General features: G+C 36.6%; 1 protein-coding gene across 2 annotated transcripts in view; it reads right to left on the bottom strand.

Annotated features, from left to right (window-relative positions):
* The window catches only part of LOC150077732 (uncharacterized), a 44,640-nt gene extending 32,375 nt beyond the window's left edge, over positions 1 to 12,265 (bottom strand). For both annotated transcript variants that reach the window (XM_090384861.1, XM_090384862.1), the window contains exons 1-2: positions 12,147 to 12,265; positions 1,219 to 2,796 (exon numbers count right to left, since the gene is read on the bottom strand). In XM_090384861.1, coding sequence (XP_090240987.1) covers positions 1,219 to 2,796; positions 12,147 to 12,210 — 1,642 coding nt within the window. In that variant the 5' untranslated portion in view covers positions 12,211 to 12,265. The remainder of the gene's footprint in view (positions 1 to 1,218; positions 2,797 to 12,146) is intronic.
* Positions 12,266 to 22,646: the final 10,381 nt, after the last annotated feature.

The following is a 22,646-nucleotide window of genomic DNA, read 5'->3' as shown; positions in this document are numbered from 1 at the left end:
CTTAATCTGAAGATTAAGCAGTGTTGGATTTTTAAATTTTTCCAGATACTAGAGAGGTAAATCTAGCGAATGAGCAATTTTGGAGAAGCTATTTCGTTCAATGTTAAGCACTAACAACAAAATTTATTTACATCTGTAAACATTTATAATGAGCAAAACGTAGTGCTAGTGGCTAAAAATGTAAACAATTCAAGATTTTTAAATGCAAACAAATAAACTAAGTCACAGCAAAGGTCAATTTTAAATGCATGCCTAGTACAGTATCAGAGAGAATATCAATGGATGTGCTCCTCCAGAGGAAAAATACTTTTGTATTGGAGGATAAAAAAAAATTATAATGAGGTATGTACAATCTTTATCAATTTACATGACATTTTAATAATGTACTGTGGAGAAACTGAGAAATTCAATTAATTTAATTTATGCCATTATAACTAGTCATGCACTTGACAACATTATGATTAGTTATAATGGCTGCATAAACTTTAATTGTATGGAATTAAATCTATCGTTTGCACACATCAGTAAGCCAGTGTTTACAGAAGAGATTAACCATAGATAATTAAGCATATATTTTTTCAGTTGTACCCACACTGGCATTTTATCTCTCTTTGCTCTTGGCTGTTCCAAAGTGACATAAATGTTAACTGAATAAGCAATACCACTAAATGAGAGATATGTTATCTTTTTTGTGTGTAGATTCTTAAAGTAAAAATTTTTTTTTTGTACACTGTGCCAGATTTTAAAGAACTACAGATAGTAAAGTGTTAGATTGTAACATAAATAAATAAAAATATCAATCTGTTTGACTGTGGTACATAAATAACAAAATCTATGAACAAGAAATATATATTTTCAGCTGTTATAGCACTCCAAAAAGTGCTCCAAAACAGTCACTTATGTTCAAATCTTTTTTCTTAAAAAATAATCCTAATGGAATAAAAATTATATTCCATTAGGATTATTTGCATTTAAAATCCCTATATTATTGGTCAACAACAAAAAAAAGTGAGATGTATTCAATGAGGGCCATATTATAAGTGCTTAAACTGCATAACCTCATGCAGCCACTTAAGTTATACTCTTTTTTTGCATGACTGCTCCAGGAACACTTAATATTTAATAAAAAAAAAAAAAAAGGAGAATATACACTTTGTATTAATTTTTGTTGCATCCAGAACATATATAATCAATTCGGTGCAGTGAAGATTATCTTACCTGTCATTAGCCCTAAAACAATGAGCACTGCTACAAGAATTGCTGCAAGGACACCCGAAGTCAGTTTCATCCTTCCATTCTTATTTACAGATGGTCCAGTGTTATTGCTTTCACCATTATTAATATCTAAGTCTCCTTGAGGAATTCCTTGAGTTACAAATGATTGTGATCCGCCAGTTTCTGCACTTACAGAAAGACCAAAATCTCTGTCCACAATATCATAAGGGATTTGAAATGAAGAGGAAGTAGTTGTGCCATCCACTGATATTTCAGGTAATGTTATTATTTCATCAGAAGAAGAGCTTTTTAATGGGATGGTGTGAGTAGTGGCTGTGGCAGAACTTTTAGAAATGGTAATTTTATTAGATGGAGTTAAAGTACTCAGTTTATTTACACTACTAAGATTGTATTCAATGGGAAGTGGTGTGGTGATGTGTTTCACAGAAGGGAATATTTTTTTTGATATTTCAGTATTTCCAGGAATATCTGGATCTATTAAGACATCAGATAAATCAGGGGACCACAGTTCTCCATTATGTTCATTAGATTTAAAGGATGTGATTTGTGTAATTTCGGTATGCATATTGACCTGAGCCAGACTTTCGGGAGTGGAATACTTTAAGCCAATGTTACCAGGTGTTAAGAGAATGCTACCACTGCTAGGTGTGCTGATCATTTCCAGTGTTGTAGAAGCTCCTCTGTCAATCCCTTTGTTGATGGAAAGATCTGCCTCATGTAATGCTGAAATGGATTCTTGTTTCTTTTGATTAGCACTCACTAATTTAGTTATAATTTTCTGCTTATTGCTTTTGTCAGCTGGTATTGTCCAATGTGCGGAAATTCTGTCAAAGTTATCATTTCTTCCTGAAACAGACGAGTACTGTGGCATTACTATTCGGCCAATATTTTGTCGATCTGAGCCAGAATTAGTAAACGAGTAATGTATTTTTGGCTGAGGTGGTTGTCTTGTAACTGGCTGGTAGCCTCTACTAATTGTTGGTGCAGATATTATAAGGCCATTACTTCTTCCTCTTCTGAAGTTACTAGGATCCACCGAATAAAGTGTTGTTTGTTTCAGTTCTTCATCGGAATGCCTTTTATCTGAACCTAGTGGTGCTGCATTGCCAACCTGGATGGATTTCTTCATGTAAATTCTAAAGTCATTTTCTTTATAATCATAATTAGGCTGCAGATAGGGAGGTGAGAATTGATGTGCAGTTTCAATAATTTCATCATCTTTGTTTTGCTGAGAGTTATGAGTGAAAATTTGTCTATCGTGTCTATTAAGTTGTGAAGGTCCAATAGGTGTCCACTGAGAAAATGAATACGGATTATCAGCATGACTACCTAAATGAGACTTAGGTTTTCCACGTAGTGCTGAAGGATCGGGAAAATTAAATAGCCCAGAACTGCGTGACTCCCCTCTACTGCCACTAGAAGATGAAGTTTCCAATCGTTCTTCATTGTATGGATTTCGAATATAATACAGGTCATCAGACTCAAAATAGTCAGGATACTGAAGACGTGAGCATAAACACTTTGTGATGACTACAAACAGCCAAAGAAATCTCATCCACACTAGAAAAAAGAGAAAACATTATAAACAAATCATACACATTTTATTATGATTATTTAACACACTAGACACATTATGTTCATATATATTAATCTGAAAAAAATTATTACTTAAAAGAAAGAATTATACGGCTCATTAAGCTGGGAATAGAAATACACTGTGGTAATATTCTGCAGACAATGTAATAAGACAATGCAGCAGAATTGTTTAAGAAAATGTGGCAAATATTATTGCCACATTTTATTTCAATAAAATCTGATAGCAATAAAGCAAATATTTATAAATACATCAAAGAAAAGTGGGTAAGTCACATATCACAATTGAGAGAACTCATCCCCTTTAGGACCTCATAAACCTCAAACAGATCCCCACTCCACACATCATATGCCCAGAAGCCAGTCTTTTCTTGCAAATACAGCTTCTTGTGATCTTTATAAGTCCAGTAAAGAGTGCAAGGAGCTGTACCTACCAGAGGGGGGACAAAAGAATATTCTTACTGAGAAAGACTTCAGCTCTGCAAATTTTAGCATTCTCAAATTAAAGCATCTCTGAGGAGACCTGATTGACATGCTTAAGTCTTTAAATGTATTTGAGTAAACTAAATGCTGATGGTGTCCTTTTGCATCAGCATTTAGTTTCCTAATACTGATGGGGCATCGCACTACTTATATGGGTCCAAGTTACCCTTCTTCTTCAGTTCCTTTAGAATAGTGCAATTTTTCTTTTTTTTCAGATGCAGACATTAGACCCAAACACAGTGTTCTAAGTGTGGCTCACCTCTACTGCCATTAGAAGATGAAGTTTCCAATTGTTCTTCATCAGACTCATGTAATGGAATATAATGGAATCATAATTAACTTCTTGCTACATGTAAAGTTCAATAAATTATTGAAAAGACACCATGTACCATCCTGGCTACAGTGCACAGAGATCTTTATCTCCTCATATCAACATCCTTAAATCTTTCTCATCAGTGACTACCTGTAACTTCTCCCCCCACAATTCATAGGTTATATTAGGGTTATTATTTTCTATATGCATTTAGCATTAGTAATGGCAAATAATCAAGGAAGTAAGTATTACAGCACCCAAAAAATAAAAAAAATAAAATAATAATAATAAAATACTCACATCATTTGTCCATCCCTTATTAATTTGTCTAATTCTTCCTTAAATTATCTCCCTTAAGTTGTCTAATTCTTCCTTAAAACTATCCACTTCTACAATGCCAGATGGAAGTTTGTTCCAACAATCAATTACTCACCGAAAACAAATTTTAAAATTTTCGCATATCTATCCTACAATCATCCTTTTCCAATTTATATTTATATCCCTAGATAGGTGTCACAAGAAATAGTAAGGATGCCATCTGCATTTAGCTTACACGATCCATTTAAAGCCTTAAACACTTCAAATGACCTCCCTGGTGCAAAGTTTCCAGAAACTGCAATTTTAAGAACTGCTGAAGTCTTTCTTAGAGTACCGTTCTGTGCCTCTGACTAATTTTGTTACTCCTCTTTTCACCTTTCACCAAATAGCATCCTTGTATGCAATACTGAGTTATGCAGCCCAACCATTAGCTTAATCAACAGGATATCACCACTTTGTCTGTGATGGCAAAGTATTACACTGAAATATGAAATACTATACTACACCTATGAGGAAATCTAAATGAGGTGTTTAAGGCTTTGAATGGATTGAGTAAGCTGAATGCTGATGACACACTTCCTCTTGCTAAGACTACACACTCAATGGGGGCATAAATTCAAATTGAAGAAGGATAGTTGCAAGAGAAATGTGCAGAAATTTGCTTTTAGCTGGTGGGTATTTGATTATTGAACAATCTTCCATCTGTTGCCATGAAAGTAGGTAGTTTGAATAAATTCAAGGAAGAACTAGACAAACTATTACAGGGGATGGAGAGGTGATAAGGGAAGTTTGTTTTTTGTTTTTTTTTTTTTTTTGGCTGATACTGTACAAGCTTGCTTTCTTGCATCATTTTACAACATAAACACTAACTCCATGAGTTGTCCTAGTAGCCTGTCTGCACTACTCAGAGAACAGTTTGTTGGACTGCACAATTATCCCTACTCTTTTTTTTTTGTTCTCCACCACCTTGAGTGTGGTACTACCCAAATGGTATGTTTTGGGATTACTTTGCATTTATCATTTCAGGTTTCAATGTGAAACCTGAAATGCCACTTCTCTGCTCATCTGCCTACTTTCTCTAGATCTTGTTGTATATCCTGATTCCTGTTATTATACACTCTGCAAACTTCTGTACCATTAGAAAACTTAACATTAAACTTGATATGTCTTCCTCAATACCATTAATAAATATTGAAAAAAATAAGAGGTCCACTCCACTAATAACATTAGATCAAGAAGAGCAGTGTTCATTAATCATCACTCCCTGCTTTCTACCACTCAACCATCTCTCTATCCAGTGTAGTAGTAGTAACTTGAACCAACCACGCTGCTCCAACTTGTACAGTAGTCTTTCATATGGAACAGCATCAAAAGCTTTACCGGAATCTACAAATGTAATGTAAAAATTATATTTTTCATCCAGTTCCTTTGTTACTACATCACAGTAGCTAATCAGATTGGTCAGAGAAGATCTCCATTAACAAATCTGTCCTGTGATTACCACATGACTGCAATACTGCTCTGACCACTGACTATTGTTTTCACTGAGGCAGGAGACAAATTTATAGATCCATAATTACTCATTTTGCCTTTGATTCCCCTCTATTTATAGGGAATAAATTGCTTGTTTGCAATCTGTAGGGATCTGCCCTAAACCCAAGGATGCTCTCGTAATGGTGGCTAAAGGTTTGCTTAGCTTGTTTCCTGCTTCCTTTAATATATCTGGACCGAATGCATCAGCCCCGGGTGCCAAATTCACTTTTAGCTTCAACAATTTCTCTTCTGATTTCCTCTGTTATCACAAAATCATTTATCACCCAGTTAGAGATTGGTATACTTTTGAATTGCCATCCCTAAAAATGTCTTCATGTATGAATGTAGATGCAAAATATTTATTCAGTTTATCAGCAACATGAGCAGTATCTCCAATAGTTATGACATTGACATTTAGCTTTAGTAGAGGCATACGATGCAAGAAAGCAAGCTTACGCAGCATCAGCCAAAAAAACCCTCCTATTTCACCCCTGCATTTGTTCCAAATGCCTGTCCAGCTCAGCCGTAAATTTATTTAGGCTATCAACTTCCACAACAAAAGATGTAAGCCTGTTCCACCAATCAACTACCCGCTGCTAAAGGCGAACTTCCGCACATCTATCCTACAACCGTCTTTCCTCAATTTTTGAATTTATGCCCTTTCAGGCGATTATTCTGAGTAAGAGGAAGAATCCCATCCGCATTGAGCATGCTCAAACCATTCAAGGCTTTATACACCTCTATCAGATCACCTCGCAGGTGCCTAGTCTCCAGACACTGTAATTTGCAAAACTTAAGCCTTTCTTCGTAAAAGCAACTATTTGTTCCATTCACTAATCTTGTTGCCCTTCTCTGTTCTCGTTCCAACAGCTCTACATCGTTCTTAAAATGAGGCCTCCAGACCTGTATACAGTACTCAAGGTGTGGCCTGACCATTGCCTTATACAAGGGGATAATCATCTCCTTATCCCTGCTAGAAAAATTCCTGTATATCATTGACAAGACACCATGAGCTACTCTTGCAGACCATCTGCACTGCTCACAAAACTTCATATCTGCCTGCACAATTACCCCAGGTCCTTTTCTTTCTCTACCACTGTCAGTGTGGTACCAAATAGTTGATACATTACTCTGGGATTACTGCTTCCCATATGTAGTACTTTACATTTTTCAATGTTAAACTTCATTGGCCACCTCTCAGCCCATCTGCTCAACTTTCTAGATCCTGTTGCAGCAGTGTACTGTCATTAATGTCATTAACAACCCTACCAACCTTCGTATCATCTGCAAACTTGGACATTAAGCCTGATATACCATTATCAATATCATTTATAAATACAGAAAACAACAATGGACCCAACATTGAACCCTGAGGGTTTCCACTAATAACAGTAGTCCACGATGATCAGTATCCATTGATTACCACTCTCTGTCTTCTCCCACTCAACCATCCCTTTATCGATAGCAGCAATTTGCCTCCAATGCCACACTGCTCCAATTTGTGCAGCAGTCTTCCATGTGCAACAGTATCAAAGACTTTTCTAAGATCCAAATATATGATATCAAAGTTATTCTTTGCATACAGTTCCTTTGTGACTACATCATAGTATCCAATCAAATTAGTCAGACAAGACTTCCTTTTAACAAACCCATGCTGTGTCCGAGCTATAACTGAAGTCTTGTCTAGATGATCCTGCAATGCTTCTTTAACCAGTGCTTCCATTAATTTCCCTGGAAGAGAAGTTAAACTAACAGGTCTGTAATTACCTGTGTCTCCCTTTGATCCTCCTTTGTGCATTTGGATCACATTTGCACATCTGCAGTCCATGGGTACCTCCTCTGAGTCCAGGGAAGCTCTCTTAATTATGGCTAAGGGTTTGCTTACTTCCTTTGCTGCCTCCTTTAATATAACTGGATATATTTCATCCACTCCAGGTGCCTTTCTTGTGTTTATCTTCAACAATTTCTCCTCCACTTTACTCTCAGTTATTACAAGATTATCTAGCTTACTGGCAGAGCTGAATACACCTCTGGCATTCCCCTCCCTGAATAACTCCTCATGTGTGAATGTCGATGCAAAATATTCATTTAGTTTGTTAGCTACCTGAGCAGGATCATCAACAGTTGAACCATCGATATCAAGTGGACCAATCTGATTCATCCCCTTCCTTCTAGAATTTACATAAGTAAAGAACTCTTTGCTGTTTTTCTTTGCATCCTTTGCCAAAGATTTCTCCTAATTTGCCTTCGCCTGCCTAATCTCCTTTGTAACTTGGTTACAGACCAGCTTATATCTATCATAGGCTTCTGTGTTACATGTTAATTTATATGTATCCCATGCATTTTTCTTCTCTGTCACATGTCTAATTAGTTCATCTGACATCCATTTAGGTCTAAATCTTGAATAATATTTCTTTGTTGGTATGAAAAGCTTAGTAGCTTTCAAGATTAATTCTTTGAATGCTTCCCATTTTGAATTTGCTGTTGGTAACATCATCAGTTGGTTCCACCGTATAGAATTTAAATACTGTCTCAGACCACCGTAGTCACTTTTAAGAAAGCAAAAACTGTTCCCTTTACCCTTGATGGTAGTTACCTCTTTGAGTAAATCCCACTTCAGCACACTGTGATCACTGCTAACTAGTGGTTCCTTTATCTGCAGATTAGTTTATATCTGCAATAGGCTTCTGTGTCACCTGATACTTTATGTGCATACCATACATTTTTTTTCTCTGCCACGAGCCTCATTAGTTCATTTGACATCCATTTAGGCCTAAACCTTGAACAGTATTTCTTAGTTGGAATGAAAAGACTAATAGCCTCCAAAATTAAGTCCCCGAAGGCTTCCCATTTAGAATTCAACGTTGGTAACATCATCAGTTGATCCCACTGTACAGAATTTAAAAACTGTCTGAGACCCCTGTAGTCACCTATACAAAAGCAATAGCCCTTCCCTTTAGCCTTTATGGTAGTTACATCTTTAAGTAATATTAGCAATAGTAGAGGCATTTCATGCAAGAAAGCAAGCTTATGCAGCATCAGCCAAAAAAAAAATAATAAATAAATAAATAAATAAAAAATAACCACTTCCACTTCACCCCTCTGTTCGTTTCGAAATACCTGTCCAGCTGAGCCTTAAACTTATTTAGGCTATCAACTTCCACGACAAGGGATGGAAGTCTGTTCCACCAACCAACCATCCGCTGGCTAAAGGCAAATTTCCTCACATCTATCCTACATCTGTCTTTCCTCAATTTAAATTTATGTCCTCTCAGGTGATTATTCTGAGCAAGAGGAAGAATTCCATCAGCATTGAGCATGCTCAAACAATTCAAGGCTTTATACACCTCTATCAGATCACCTCACTGGTGCCTAGTCTCCAGACACTGTAATTTGGAAAACTTAAGCCTTTCTTCGGAAGAGCTCCCCTTTGTTCCATTCACTAATCTTGTTGCCTTTCTCTGTACTCGTTCCAGCATCGTACATTGTGATCACTGTCACCCAGTGGTTTCTTTATCTGCAAATTCTTAATGCATGAATAATCACTGGTGATAATCAGATCAAAAGTATTACTCCCTCTGGTTGCCTCTCAGACATGTTGCTCCAGTCAATATCTGTAAAGTTAAAATCCCCCATTATAAGACATTCTGATTTACTGTCCCTCTCTTATTTCTCTGCACAATCGCTCATTATACTCATCAGATTCATTAGGACTATAACACACACCTACTCTCATTTTTCCTTTCCCAGCACTTATGCCACACCAAACAAACAACATTGCATTGCATTGTCCACCAACATCAATTGGATGCACTTCCTTAGATTTTATGTGTTTCTTAACTAACAGCATAACATCTTCTCCCTTCCTGTCCTGTCATTTAATAGACTAATGAATTCATCCCTTTTTTTCTAGTGTTAACATAAGCAAAGATTCTTTGCTACATTTCCTTGCATTTTTAGCCAAGGACTTATCATAATCTGCCTTAGTTGTATATTCATCTTAGTGAAATTACTGCAGACTACTTTACACTTTCTGTAGGTTTCTATGTTTCCTGAAATTTAATAATCATCCCATGCATTTTCTTCTCTGCCACTTGCCTCATCAGTTCATTTGACATCCATTTAGATCTCGATTGCTACTGCATATATATTTAAGGCTGCTGCATGCCCCAATAGAAGCAGAGCAAGAATCAATTTACCTCCACTTCTTGTTGCTGCCATAAAACTATTAGTCTATATATATTTACCCAGACTAGAAGTTGTCCAACCCATCTAATACTGCTTCAATAGCATCAGCAAATTTATATAGCATTAAACCACAACTGCCATTTAAGAGAACATTCGTGTAGCAAATGAATGATCAGAGTGTCATTGGGGCTGCTTTATACTTGTGATAAAGATTAGCAGGTGTACAATTTTGATTGAGCGAGTATAGTATTTGAGCTTACTATCTGGTAAACTACTCAAGCATATACCAGACATCTAAATGCCCAGTATTTTTGAATTAAGTAAGTTTTATTATCATTTTATACATTTTTTAGTGTAATTTTAGTTAAATTCCATTTTCATTATAGTTGTTTTCTCAAGTTTTAATAAATTTTGCAACTGTTGTTACCATTTTTGTGTAACTGTATTTTGTAATCTTTATTATTCTTACATATCTAGAATAATAATGGTTCAACTATTTCAGCCAAATTTCAATTTCTATGGAAAGACAAAAAAAATCTCTGATAACTCTGTACAAAGGAACTTTGTTTTTTAATATACTGTACCTCTCAATTATTTGAATGTGAAAGAAGTTTTCTCTGTTAAAAAAAGATCAATAAACACTGTGCAACCAAATTTAAATCCTAAAGTTATAAATTGTCATTTTGAATATAGTTCCATTGTATTTTAGATCAGCATTTTTTAGTATAATCTATGTCCATTACAAAAATAAATTTTTGTACAAAAATTTCCATGTGTGTGTGTCAGTATTTGTATGGAAACCATCTAACAAGTCTATCTCCTCGAACTTTAAAGTAATTTTTTGTCAATATGTGAAAGACAAATGAAAACAAAGCTGCAGATATGTGAAACTGAAAGTTGTCACCTGGTTTCTGAGGAGGTTATTTGGTAATCCTACCTATGAACCAATTCCCATATAGCAAAGTGTAAAAGCAAAATCTAAAATTAAATAAGTAATTTGAAAAAACATCAGTTTTTTGTTTTGTTTTAAATGGTTAAATGTTAACATTCAGTGATTTTTTGTCAAAAATAATGAAAAAAAAAAAACCTATATTTTCGCAGTTGGGCTTGAATTCTGTTTCAAAAAAGCATACAAGATTTAATCAAAACTTCAGTGAATATCACAAATACTTCATTTTATTCAATTATTTATATTTATATTTAGATAAAATTATAATGCAGTATAACCTTTGGAAATACACTTTTATTCTACTGTCCCTGGGACTGATCAAAGCATTTTTGAAATCTTTTGTGAGTGCTTTTAGGCAATTTGTTCTGATCATCAGGAAAATTAACCTGATGTTTTTGCCAGTCAAAAACTACAAAATGGCAAATAATGTAAGAAATAGCATGTTGTCGTGGCAAAGAAGCCAACCATTTCAGCATTTTTTGGATCATTTACTGAAGATTGCATCTCTTAATGGTTTTTAACTTCTTGGCAAGAGGCTACACTGACACATTACAGAATAAATTTAAATACCATTCCCTTGTTGTCAAAAAATGCAATCAGCATGACCTTCACATATGATTTTGACCTCTGCACTTTTTTGGCTTTGGTGATGACTTTGTTTTCCATTGTTTCATCATAGTATCATCACTGTAAACTGTAACAAAAATTTCATGTGTTTCCGTGGCTTACTTTCCAAGTTTACAACAAAAGGTAACGTTTGCATGTTATTCAAATTTCACCACTTTTAGTACACGTGACAAATATTCAAAGCAGTATTCAGCTAGACTGGCAGTGTCTGGAAAATAGGTATCTGTGAGACCTGATTGAAAGGTTTAAGGTTTTAAATGGTTGAGTTTGCTGATGTATGCTTACTCTTTCTTTTACAAAAATGCACAAGTTAACATAAATTATAATTTAAATTGTAAAAAGGATGGTTGCAAAACAGATTTAGTAAATACATGCACAGAAGATTTCAGTGTAAGCCTTGCTCACAATCTTTTAGATAACATAGATACATTTCACATTCAATAATTAAGATCATTTACTGAACTTTTTGATCTGATCATTGTACATACACAGTATCCATTCAGCCATATGGCTGAGTAGCCTTAGCATGTCCATGAAGATACATTAATTGTCATAAGCATTGGCTACTTACAACAAGATAGTGCACACAAGACAGTCCAGAATTCAACCATTCAATAGGAAGACCATCAAGCCTATTTCCATCTATATTTAGGAAATTATGGATATCATCTAGTCTGCATGGCAGAATATACCAAGACACAATTATCATCATTCCACAAAATCCATAACAAAGGATTAACAAAGTAAGGAAGTCCTGCACAATAGTGGCATGATATTTCCAATAAATTTTCTAATCACATAGATAGAATTAGACAGATAAAACAGATCACTGATATCTTTTATATAACAGTAGTAAGTTAGTAGTATAATACATCACTGTCCAAATAAATTGGTAACAGCACATACCTATATGCCATTCTTGGCTTTGGTAGATTCTGAAAAACTCCTTGCTTCTAAGTATGATGCCCATGGTTAAATACTGTGCACACAGGCATGGCTAAAAGTTTCTGTCACCTCATTACAAAAAAAAAAAAAAAAAACCAGGTTCCTGTTTTAAACAGATGGTCCCTATTACTGAAACAGAAAGCACAAAAATAAGTTAAGATTATAATCAACTAAAATAATGTAGTTTCTTAAACTTTAAATAAATAAATAAATAAAAAATGCAATTAAATATAATTAATATACTATACAATTTAAAACATCTGTCAATAAATTAATATTTTAAATCTATGAAACCATAATCAAAATATGTTGCATGCAACTTGGGATTGGGATGAATCTGTAGAGGAGATATTCCTTCCAGAAGAAATATTTATTGAGAAAATGAGGCTTTCTAACTTCCCTAATTGAGTACTGCATTCGTGCAATACTCGGAATGTGGCTGACCATAGCTTTACACCAATGTTTCCACTCAGATGAGACGTAATGCAGGTGTTGTTTCACTCTCCATTTCAGGTAAGCTGCACGACTGATGAGTTTGTCAATGTGCTTGTTGAATCTGAGTTTTGTGTCAAAGACAACCCCCAAATCTAAATAATATGGAACAGTCAGGATGGAAACTCCACTGATGTTGAGCAAGATGATTGTTGTTTCTTTCTTAAGGGAGTAGAGCATGCACTTAGACTTTGCTAGGTTAATGTTAAGGCCAAATTGTTTAAGGTAGCCTGCTAGTGCAAGAAAGACACTGTTAATTTCCTCTGTGATCCTAGAGGGGTCTGTGTTTGCTTGGATGGTGGTCAGTATTTTTAAATCATCTGTGTAAGACAATACATCTGGTCTCTGGCTTATGAAAAGGGAGATAATGGCAGTAAAGAGGAGACCTGGGAGGACTCCCCCTTGTGCTACTCCTGTAGATATTTGCTTGGTATGGGTTTTTTTGAATGATGGAGTATGATAGTACGGTTGAGGAGTGATGAGAGGAAGTGCAATGCATCCCCGCCTATAGAGTAGTGGTCTTCAAGCAGTTGTAGAAGGGCAGGTACCTGAACAGCATCAAAAGCTCCTTCAATGTCGAGGTATGTTATGAGGAGTTCTTTTCTCTCAAATGCTGTAAGGATGCTGTGGGTGGTGGCAAACAGATTGGTAAGGGTGGACCTATTTGGTAATGAAAAATGAATTTGTTGTGGAGCATCTGGAAGTATGTGCGTTATTAGAGTTGGAAGGAGGGCTCTTTCTAGTAGTTTCAGGAGACATGAGGAATTGGAGATGGGTTTGAAATGCTTTTCCAATGACGACATTCTTATTTTCGGGCATGGCCTTACCAGATATACATTCCATTGATGGGGGAAGATGCATCTTGTCAGCACTGCATTGAAATTGATAACGAGGGGCTGGATAATATATGGTCCCAGGCATCTCAACATGAACTGCGTATTCCATCAGCACCCACAGCTGTAGAGGACAGGGTTGAATTCAAGGCTGTAAAGATTTGGTGCTTTGATATGGTGATAGTTGTCAGAGAGTTCTGTTTGTCATGATTGAATATGTGGTCGAGGTTACTGCTGGATCCCGCGACTTCTTCAAATCTGGTTATGAAATCAATCCACCTCTGGGGGTCGAGTTGCACTGGGAAACTGGTGGTTTGTTTGGTGTACAGTATCTTACCTATTGCTAGCAAATGATCAAAATAGCTCTTGATGGCCTGGGATTTATTTTTGGCAGTTGAAAATGTCTCTTGCTCTTGAAAAGGCTATTCTGTCATTAATTTCACCAGACTGCTTCCATTGCTTATGGTTTTGATTTTTTTGATTTGGTAGTTGTTGGCGCATCGGCTTCTGTGGCCATATTGCACCTCCCAAGGTTTTTGCAGTACTTTGATCCAAGCCCGAGGCAGGAATCGAACCCGCGACCTTTGGGTTGCCGGGCAGGTACTTTACCCACTCGGCTAGCCCGGTCGGCTTCCATTGCTTATGGAGTTTCAGCTTTAGTTGAAAGCTGGAGTTTAGATGTGGGGACCACCATGCTCTAGAGTGGGGAGCAATAGTGACTGTCTTTGAGGCATTGCATAATAATAATCCATTGAGTTAACAGGTCGACTGCTAATAGGGTATCACAGGATTCAAGGACATACTATGGGATGAGAGATGCTGCTGTAATGCATCTGGAAACATACAGATGCATTACTTGGACTATAGATTGTTCTTCGTATCACCTGTCCTTTTGAGTTGTAACTTGCAATTGGTGGTTCTAGTTGTATTAAGATTGGGTCATGGTAAGAGTTAAAGTAACCATCTTGAGGAGTTTTGAGTGTACAGGCAATAGAAGTGAAAATCAGATCCAGTTGATTTGTGCCCCTTGTGGGGTCTTCATTTTTTATATGTTCTTGTTTATACTCTGGCATGACCACCAGGTCAGTGGAGTTTACAATAAATCAATCAATACAAATGTTAAATAGTATTTAGTAGTCACAAGTTTGAACCCAGGTCCACTCAAAGAGCGTGTGCTACTGCACTTGTGCTCCTGACCACTCGGCTACGTCGGCCAGTCACACCAATATTTCTCTGGTCACTTATTAAGAAAAAATGCATTTTAACAATTAGACAACTCATAGTAAAGAATGACACTTTCGCTAAAAGACAACACAACAGCAATTTATTTTTGCTATGGGTATACATATATTATGGACTTAAATGAACTACAGTGTTTCTAAAGTTTGCAATGCCAGCTCTAGGATGGTGGCAGTGATGCACCACACCTGGTCCTGTACTTCTAATGTTCTGTACTTCTAATGTTAAAGCTAAACAGAATAATAGAAACACTTTAATTTATAGAAATTAATTTGTTTCAATAAATAAATTAATTTAATTTGTCTAAATTCCATAGAAAATTTAGACTAAACTGTACATCTTTGCTTCAAGATCTTCAACTGTAATAAGCAAATTGGGAAATGGAAAAAAACTAATAAGCTACTGACTTACATGATCTCTACAGCTTTCCCAGAATGGCCTTTACACTGGTCACCCAGATAAACTTTTCCACCAGTATCAGGGCTCCAGAATAGTAAAAGGACAGAGGTTCATGTGTTCTTCAGAGGTAACAAAAAATTGAAGCAGATTCTCAAAGCATTATTACTGCCCTTCTATCAAAAGAATTCAAAGACAGTGTACCAAGTGGGCTGTCAGTGCAACTAATACTACATTTGACTTCATACTACGCAGAAGGACATTTGGGGTGGTGGAAGCAGTCCACTTCATAAATGAAAACCACCAGATCCATCACAGAACACACATTCTAACCCCAAAGAAGAGAATTTAAAGGAAGCCTGGGACATTCAGCATAGCCCAAGGAGCAACATCAAATGGAGGATAACTTTCCTCATGTATTTCCTTGTTCCCTAGCTCCCATTCCATACCTATGTTCAAGATCAGGGCCACCACAAGTTGGGTTGGCAAGGTAGGCATCACCTACAGGCAATGCCTACTTTGCCTATCCAACAAAATTTTTTTAACGTTGCTTTCTGATTGGTCAACATTCAGGGTAGCAAATTTTACAATTACAATAAGCAAATTTTACAGCTTTACAATTTTAAAGCAAATCTACGTTAGCAGAACATAGGGTCGCAATTCTGCTGGTTAAGGTAGGCATACCACAACCACTCCATTCCAATGGCATTCCAGGAGGAGGTCATGAGGTTGATTCCAGGCACTTTGCTTCCCCAGCCATCACATAACCTGAGAACCTCCAGACATCAGCCAGACAAGCATGGCACTTCCACCTAAAGACAACATGGTACCAATCTTTTTTTTTTCCATGAGTATAAATGTATTATACACTGATATATATTTCTAAGCATTGAAATGCAAGGTAAAGTTTGGAGGGTGGTTGAGATAGAAATATACCACACTGGTTTACTCCTCCATATTAATGAACTAACCCAAACATGGGGAGTTCTTGGGGTAGTGTAAATCCAGGCAAGGACCCTCCCCTCCTCTCTTCTATCTGTTCACAGAACATTCTTTCTTGTATCTGGGATTCCTGAACTTTCCACTCAGTTCTGAATCCACAACAGCATCTCTCTCTATCCACCATCAGACCACACCCTCTAGAACAGCCTTTCTCATTCTTTTTACACTGGAGGAACCCTTGAAATAATTCTCAGGTCTCAGGGAACCCCTGCATAAAAATTATTATATCTACAGCTCACAGTATGTTAGCATGATCTGTAAGTTGTAGATATAATAATCCAATAATAATTATCAAAGCTCTTTTGAGTAGAGAATGATATTTTTATGTGGACCTGTTTATTTTGGCCAAATTATTAGCCTCCTCTTCTAAAGGTGGGCTCAGTAGATTTAATTTAAATAAAAGTGGTAAATTTATTTTAATTAATGTTATTAACAACATGAATATTTGACAATATTGAATAGTAAAGCTACTAAATAAGCTAAAGCAATATGAATAAAAATATGGCCTAAGACAATTTTATACAATACTTGGAAAAATTATTTTCTTAGTATGACATGATCAGTCTCAAATATAGACTTAGCAATTACAAAATTATCATACATGCATTGGTTTCTCGATATCGTTCATAGGCCTATATATGCATAAAAAGTGTTATTTTTGAAACTAAAAATAAAGAATGAAATTTACTTCTTTAATGTGAAACCTGTGCTTGTTTTTTGTTGCACAAATGCTCAATTCTGGATCGAATTTGAGATAAATACACAAGGATTTCATCTTGAACTGAAATGAGACGATTTCTATCCTTGCCCTCAATTCTCGTTAAGCAAGAAACGCTTACTCACACATGTAAGAAGATGAAAACTGCAGCAAAATGTTCATTGCTTTCCTATAAATGGTAGGATACTCTTCTTTCAAAGAAATCACAGAACTTGTCAACAGTGTCGGACCAAGGTAGTAGTAGTGGCATGTGATGCAAGAAAACAAGTGTATTAGCTTATGCAGCATCAGCCAAAAAAAAAAAAAAAAATCACACCATTCCCTCCAAATGCCTGTCCAGTTCCTCCTTAAATTTATTTATATCAACTTCCACAACGACAGATGGAAGTTTGTTCCAGCAATTAACCACCCGCTGGCTAAAGGCTAATTTCCGCACATCTGTTCTACATCTGTCTTTTCTTAATTTGAATTTAGGCCCCCTTAGGTTCATAATCTGAACAAGTGGAAGGATCCCATCAAAATTCACTGTGCTCAACCCATTCAAAGCCTTATACACCTCAATCAGATCACCGTGCAGGTGCCTAGTCTCCAGCCACTGCAATTTGCAGAACTTAAGCCTCTCTTCGTAAGAGGATCCTTTCATTCCCCTCACCAATCTTGTTGCCCTTCTCTGTACACGCTCAAGCAAATTACATCCTTCCTAAAATGAGGCCTCCAGACCTGTACGCAGTACTCAACGCGTGGCCTGACCATTGCCTTATACAGAGGGACAATCACCTCCTTTTCCCTGCTAGCAAAATTCCTATATATCATTGACAAAATCCCATGACCTGCCCTGGCAGCCTGTCTGCATTGCTCAGAAAACTTCATATCTGACTGCACAATTACTCCCAGGTCTTTTTCATTTTCTACGACCTTAAGTGCAGTACCACACAGTTGGTACGTTTCTCTGGGATTACTTCTACCCATATGCAGTACTTTGAATTTGCCAAGGTTAAATTTCAGTTGCCACTTCTTAGCCCATCTGCCCAAATTATCTAGATCCTGTTGCAGTAGCACACTGCCATTACTGTCATTAACAACCCTGCCAACCTTTGTATCATCTGCAAACTTCGATACTAAGCCCTGATATACCTTCATCAATATCATTGATAAATATACAAAACAACAGAGGACCCAACACCGAACCCTGTGCGACTCCACTAATAACATTAGGCCATGAAGAGCAGCACCCATTAATTACCACCCTCTGTCTTCTCTCATTCAACCATTCTTTTATCCATTATAGCAACATACCCTTAATACCATTCTGCTAAAATTTGTACAATAGTCTTCCGTGCGCAACAGTGTCAAAAGCTTTCCTGAAATCCAAATATATGATATCAAAATTATTTTTTGCATCCAGTTCCTTTGTAACCACATCATAATATCCTATCAAATTTGTCAGACAAGACTTTCCCTTAACAAACCCATGCTGTCTGAATTATTGCTGAAATCTTGTCTAGATGATCCTGCAATGCATCTTTAACCAGTGACTCCATTATTTTACCCGGAAGAGAAGTTAAACTAACTGGTCTGTAATTACTCATGTCACCCTTCGATACCCCTTTGTGAATTGGGGATACATTGCACATCTCCAGTCCATGGGGACCTCCTGAATCCAAGGATGCTCTCATAATTATGGCTAAGGGTTTGCTTAGTTGCTTTGCCGCCTCCTTTAATATAACTGGATAGATCCCATCCACCCCAGGTGCCTTTCTTATGTTTAACTTCAGCAATTTCTCCTCCACTTTGCTCTCAGTTATTACAAAATCATTAAGCACCCTGCTACAATTTGATAACCTTCTGCCATTTTCAAACCTTCATGTGTGAATGTAGATGCAAAATACTCATTCAGTTTGTTTGCTATCTGAGCAGGTTCCTTTATCTGAGTGGTTCCTTTATCTGCAAATTCTTAATACACGAATGATCACTGCTGATAACCAGATCAAGAGTATTACCCTCTCTGGTTGCCTCTCGAACATGCTGCTGCAGAAAACAATCATCCAATAAATCCACAAAAGTCTTACTAGTGTGTGAGTGACCAACCCACAAGTTCCAGTCAATATCTGGGAAGTTAAAATCCTCCATTATAAGACATTCTGATTTACTAGCCCACTCTATTTCTCTGTACAATTGTTCATTGTACAGAGAAATAGACTTATTCCTACTCTTATTCTTCATCTTTAGAGCTCTCAGCAAAATCTGGCCTACTATTTTCATGAAAGTACTCTCGCAATTCACCTTTCAGCTCAAACACCCTGTTGAGAACTCTTCGTCTGCTAAGCCACCAGATTTTTGTATGTAGCAAGAGATTTATGTGCTCTTTGTCCAGGTTTTCACATAGCATTTTAAACATTCTTGAGTGAATTGGTCTTTGTTTAATAAAGTTAACCATTTTTGTAGCATCATGAAGAACTTTTTTCTTTTCATCTCCAAGAGTTTCTGACACCAGGATCAACCTGCGAAGAAAGAAGTGAGTTGTGACAATACCCCAGGGGCTCACATCTGGTGAGGTCGTCAGCTGGATATCATCATTCTTCTCTTTCTTGGTGATTTTCTTCTACTTCTCTCTCTCTCTCTCTCTCTTTCACACACACACACACACACACAAAGGTTACTCAGAAATTTTTTTTGGCTGGTGCAGCATAAGCCCCAGACTTCCTTGCACCATATGGCTAATAATAATAATAATAATGTTAGGATTTTCTTTTTTTACAAGAGGCAAAACCTCTCGTGGAGCCCCAACCATTCATGGGGCACCATCAGTGTAGATGCTAACACAGTTCCTCCAAGACAGACCTTTTGTTTCCAGATATGAAGACAAAACATTAAATATACCTTGGCCTTTGCAGCAGAAAACATTTTCTTGAATTTCACCATCATTTACAAATGCTACAGGATGACATTTATTGGTGAAATCTGTTGACTGATCAACCTGGATAGAGCAGCTGTGGTTGTTTTTCAGTTTATTACACAAAACCTCTTCAGCATCATGTGACATTATTATTATTATTAGCCATATCGTGCAAAGTGTAAGGTGGTGGATGACTTTCATCAACCGGTGAAATACCGCCACTTTGCTTATTGGAGGCTTGAAGTGGTGAAACCCATGTTTAGTCTCTAGAGCAAAGTTCCCGGCATCCCCCTCCCCCCATACTTCTCCTTCAACCCATGCACGGTACTAAGTACTATAGGTTTTGATACCTTTCGTGTTTGGAGTTTTCATAAAAAAAAAAAAAAAAAAAAAAGTAACCCTAAGGCTTATGCTACACCAGCGAAAAATAAAAATAAACAAAAAAATTCCCCGAGTTACCCTGAGAGAGAGAGTCAGAAGTAGAAAGGAATCACTAAGGAAGAGAAGAATGATGACATCCAGCTCAGGACCTGGGTTTTCCAAGCCCATACTCACTAGATGTGAGCCCCTGGAGTTATGTCATCAATACTTTAATCTGTTTAATCAATAGTGTTAATGTGACACTTGGTTAATTGCTAGAATTTCTTAATATAACGTTATTTTTAATTTTAATTTTATTTTATCAACTAGCTCCAATAACCGTTTAAAATAATCAGCACCTTTGCTTGTCAAATGGCTGTGATTTGTAGTTGTCTTTTCAATTTTGCTGGAGCCATTGTTGTATTTGTAAATTGTTTGCCACAGACGACGCACAGTGGAATAGGGCAAGCTTTGATTACCAGCCAATGTAAAACCCATTGATAAATAGCTTTCATTGTAAAGGAGGACATTTTCATCCCTTGTTGCACTAGTGCAGTGAAATGACTCAGAAGATTGTAATTCTTCATCACTAACCTTATCAGAATTGTCCGTAGGCTTAGGTCTAGAATCCGCTTCTTCCATCCCATACACCTCGTGTTAAAAAATCGCCATATCCGACCGTCAGACATGTTTGTAAAACACAAACGCTAATAAATTATAAAACAATCCACGTTTTGCAAAGTTTACAACAACAGCCGTTTGGGGGGGGGTTTCCATAACGTTTTTTTACACTATTCCATATGGGACTGAAAGACGAAATGCTAACGGGGCTACTCGCTTACTGTCCATCATTGCGAGCGCTAACATTCGCGAAGTTCAAAACGACGATGTTCATTTTTTTTTTTTTTTTTTTTTCAATCACGATCTCTCGCGAAATTGGGTTGAGAAACCCTGCTCTAGAACATCTCACTAGAGGATCTGCCGGATTTCCTTCAATGACCAAAAATGTTCAGTGAAGTTTGATAGTTTGGATCCCAATCAAAAAATGGGATGTTCCGTTTTCAGATCCGTTTTTTGGCTGTTGTTGTTATTTGGTTTTTAGGAGCATTAGCAACTAAGGCCATATTGCTCCGGAATATGCGGTGGTCATTCCCTGACCTTTCCGCATCCTCCGTATTTAGTAGTGACGGGCACGAACCCAGTCTAATCAAAAAGTGTTACTATGCACTGCTGCTCCTTCCCACCTGGCTACGGAGGCGCCCCGTTTTTTTGGCACTTTCTTCTCCAAAGTGTGATTAAATAAGTTTGAGAAGAATTCTCTTTATCCCTCCCAAACTGTTCTGCTAACGTTTAAATATTCTTCGATTGCAAGAACGGTTCTCATACATTATCAACCATTTCCATCGTTGATGGATGGCTAATTCACCAGGAACACTTTCTATACCTTCTTTCACTTGAAAATTCATATTGTTATTATTGCTGTTAATAGCCATATGGTGCAAGGAAGCCTGAGGCTTATGCTGCACCAGGAAAAAAAAAAGTTACCGCGAGAGAGTCAAAAAGTAGAAGAATGATGATATCCAGCTCAGGATCCTAGGTGTACCAAGCCCATACTCACCAGATGTGAGCCCCCAGGGTTATTGCTTACTTCCTCCAAAAACTTCTTTAAAACAAGTTTATGGGTAGGAACTTTATTATTTATTTATTTTTTTTTTTCAGCTCAACTAGAAATGTTAAGTTCAAGTCCTGTTCCACAGATTTTTCAGAATTTTTTAGGCAAACACTACTTCGATTTTATTATATATTGCGATACATAAAAAAAAAAAAAAAAAACTGTAAATGAAACAGTCAGCTAACGTACGCCGTGCATTATTTCAGGCGCGTTAGCAAATAGTGCAGTAATAATTTATGATTTATAACAAACATAAAAAGAAAAAAAAACAAGCAAAAAGGAACAACTTTTATAAACCTAAGAACATTACATTTATATGCATCTATCATATTGCCCATACATTTCTCTAATTATTGCACTACAACAAATACATTATTCAGTGCTTTGGCTACAATATACGGTATATGGATAACCTAAGTAATACTAATGAAAAAATAAAAAAAAAAGAAAAGAAGAAAGAAATAATAATTGCTGGATTGGTCCGATTTTAATGAATTCTGGAAGGCTCTACAAGTCATTCTAAAAGAGCAAAATATAAAATTTCATTTCATAAGAATCCACTAACTGAGAGTCGAGTTATTACATGGTTAGGGTGGACAAAGAAATAATAATTTCCGCATTTATATTGGTTGTACAATTTTAATGAAATTTGGGATGGCTAGAAATGGTTTTCAAAAAGAGCGAAATTTAATGAAAATCCATCAACTAGGAATCGAACATGCGGACAGATGGACATACTGAATGGGTCGAGCACGCTGAATTCTGATGGGATCCTTCCACTTGTTCAGATTACGAACCTAAGGGGGCATAAATTCAAATTAAGAAAAGACAGATGTAGAATAGATGTGTGGAA

The sequence above is a fragment of the Mastigoproctus giganteus genome, chromosome 11 (genome assembly GCF_048544385.1).
Source record: "Mastigoproctus giganteus isolate SK-2022 chromosome 11, ASM4854438v1, whole genome shotgun sequence".
NCBI lineage: Eukaryota > Metazoa > Arthropoda > Arachnida > Uropygi > Thelyphonidae > Mastigoproctus > Mastigoproctus giganteus.
This window is presented reverse-complemented; position numbering and strand designations above follow the sequence as displayed.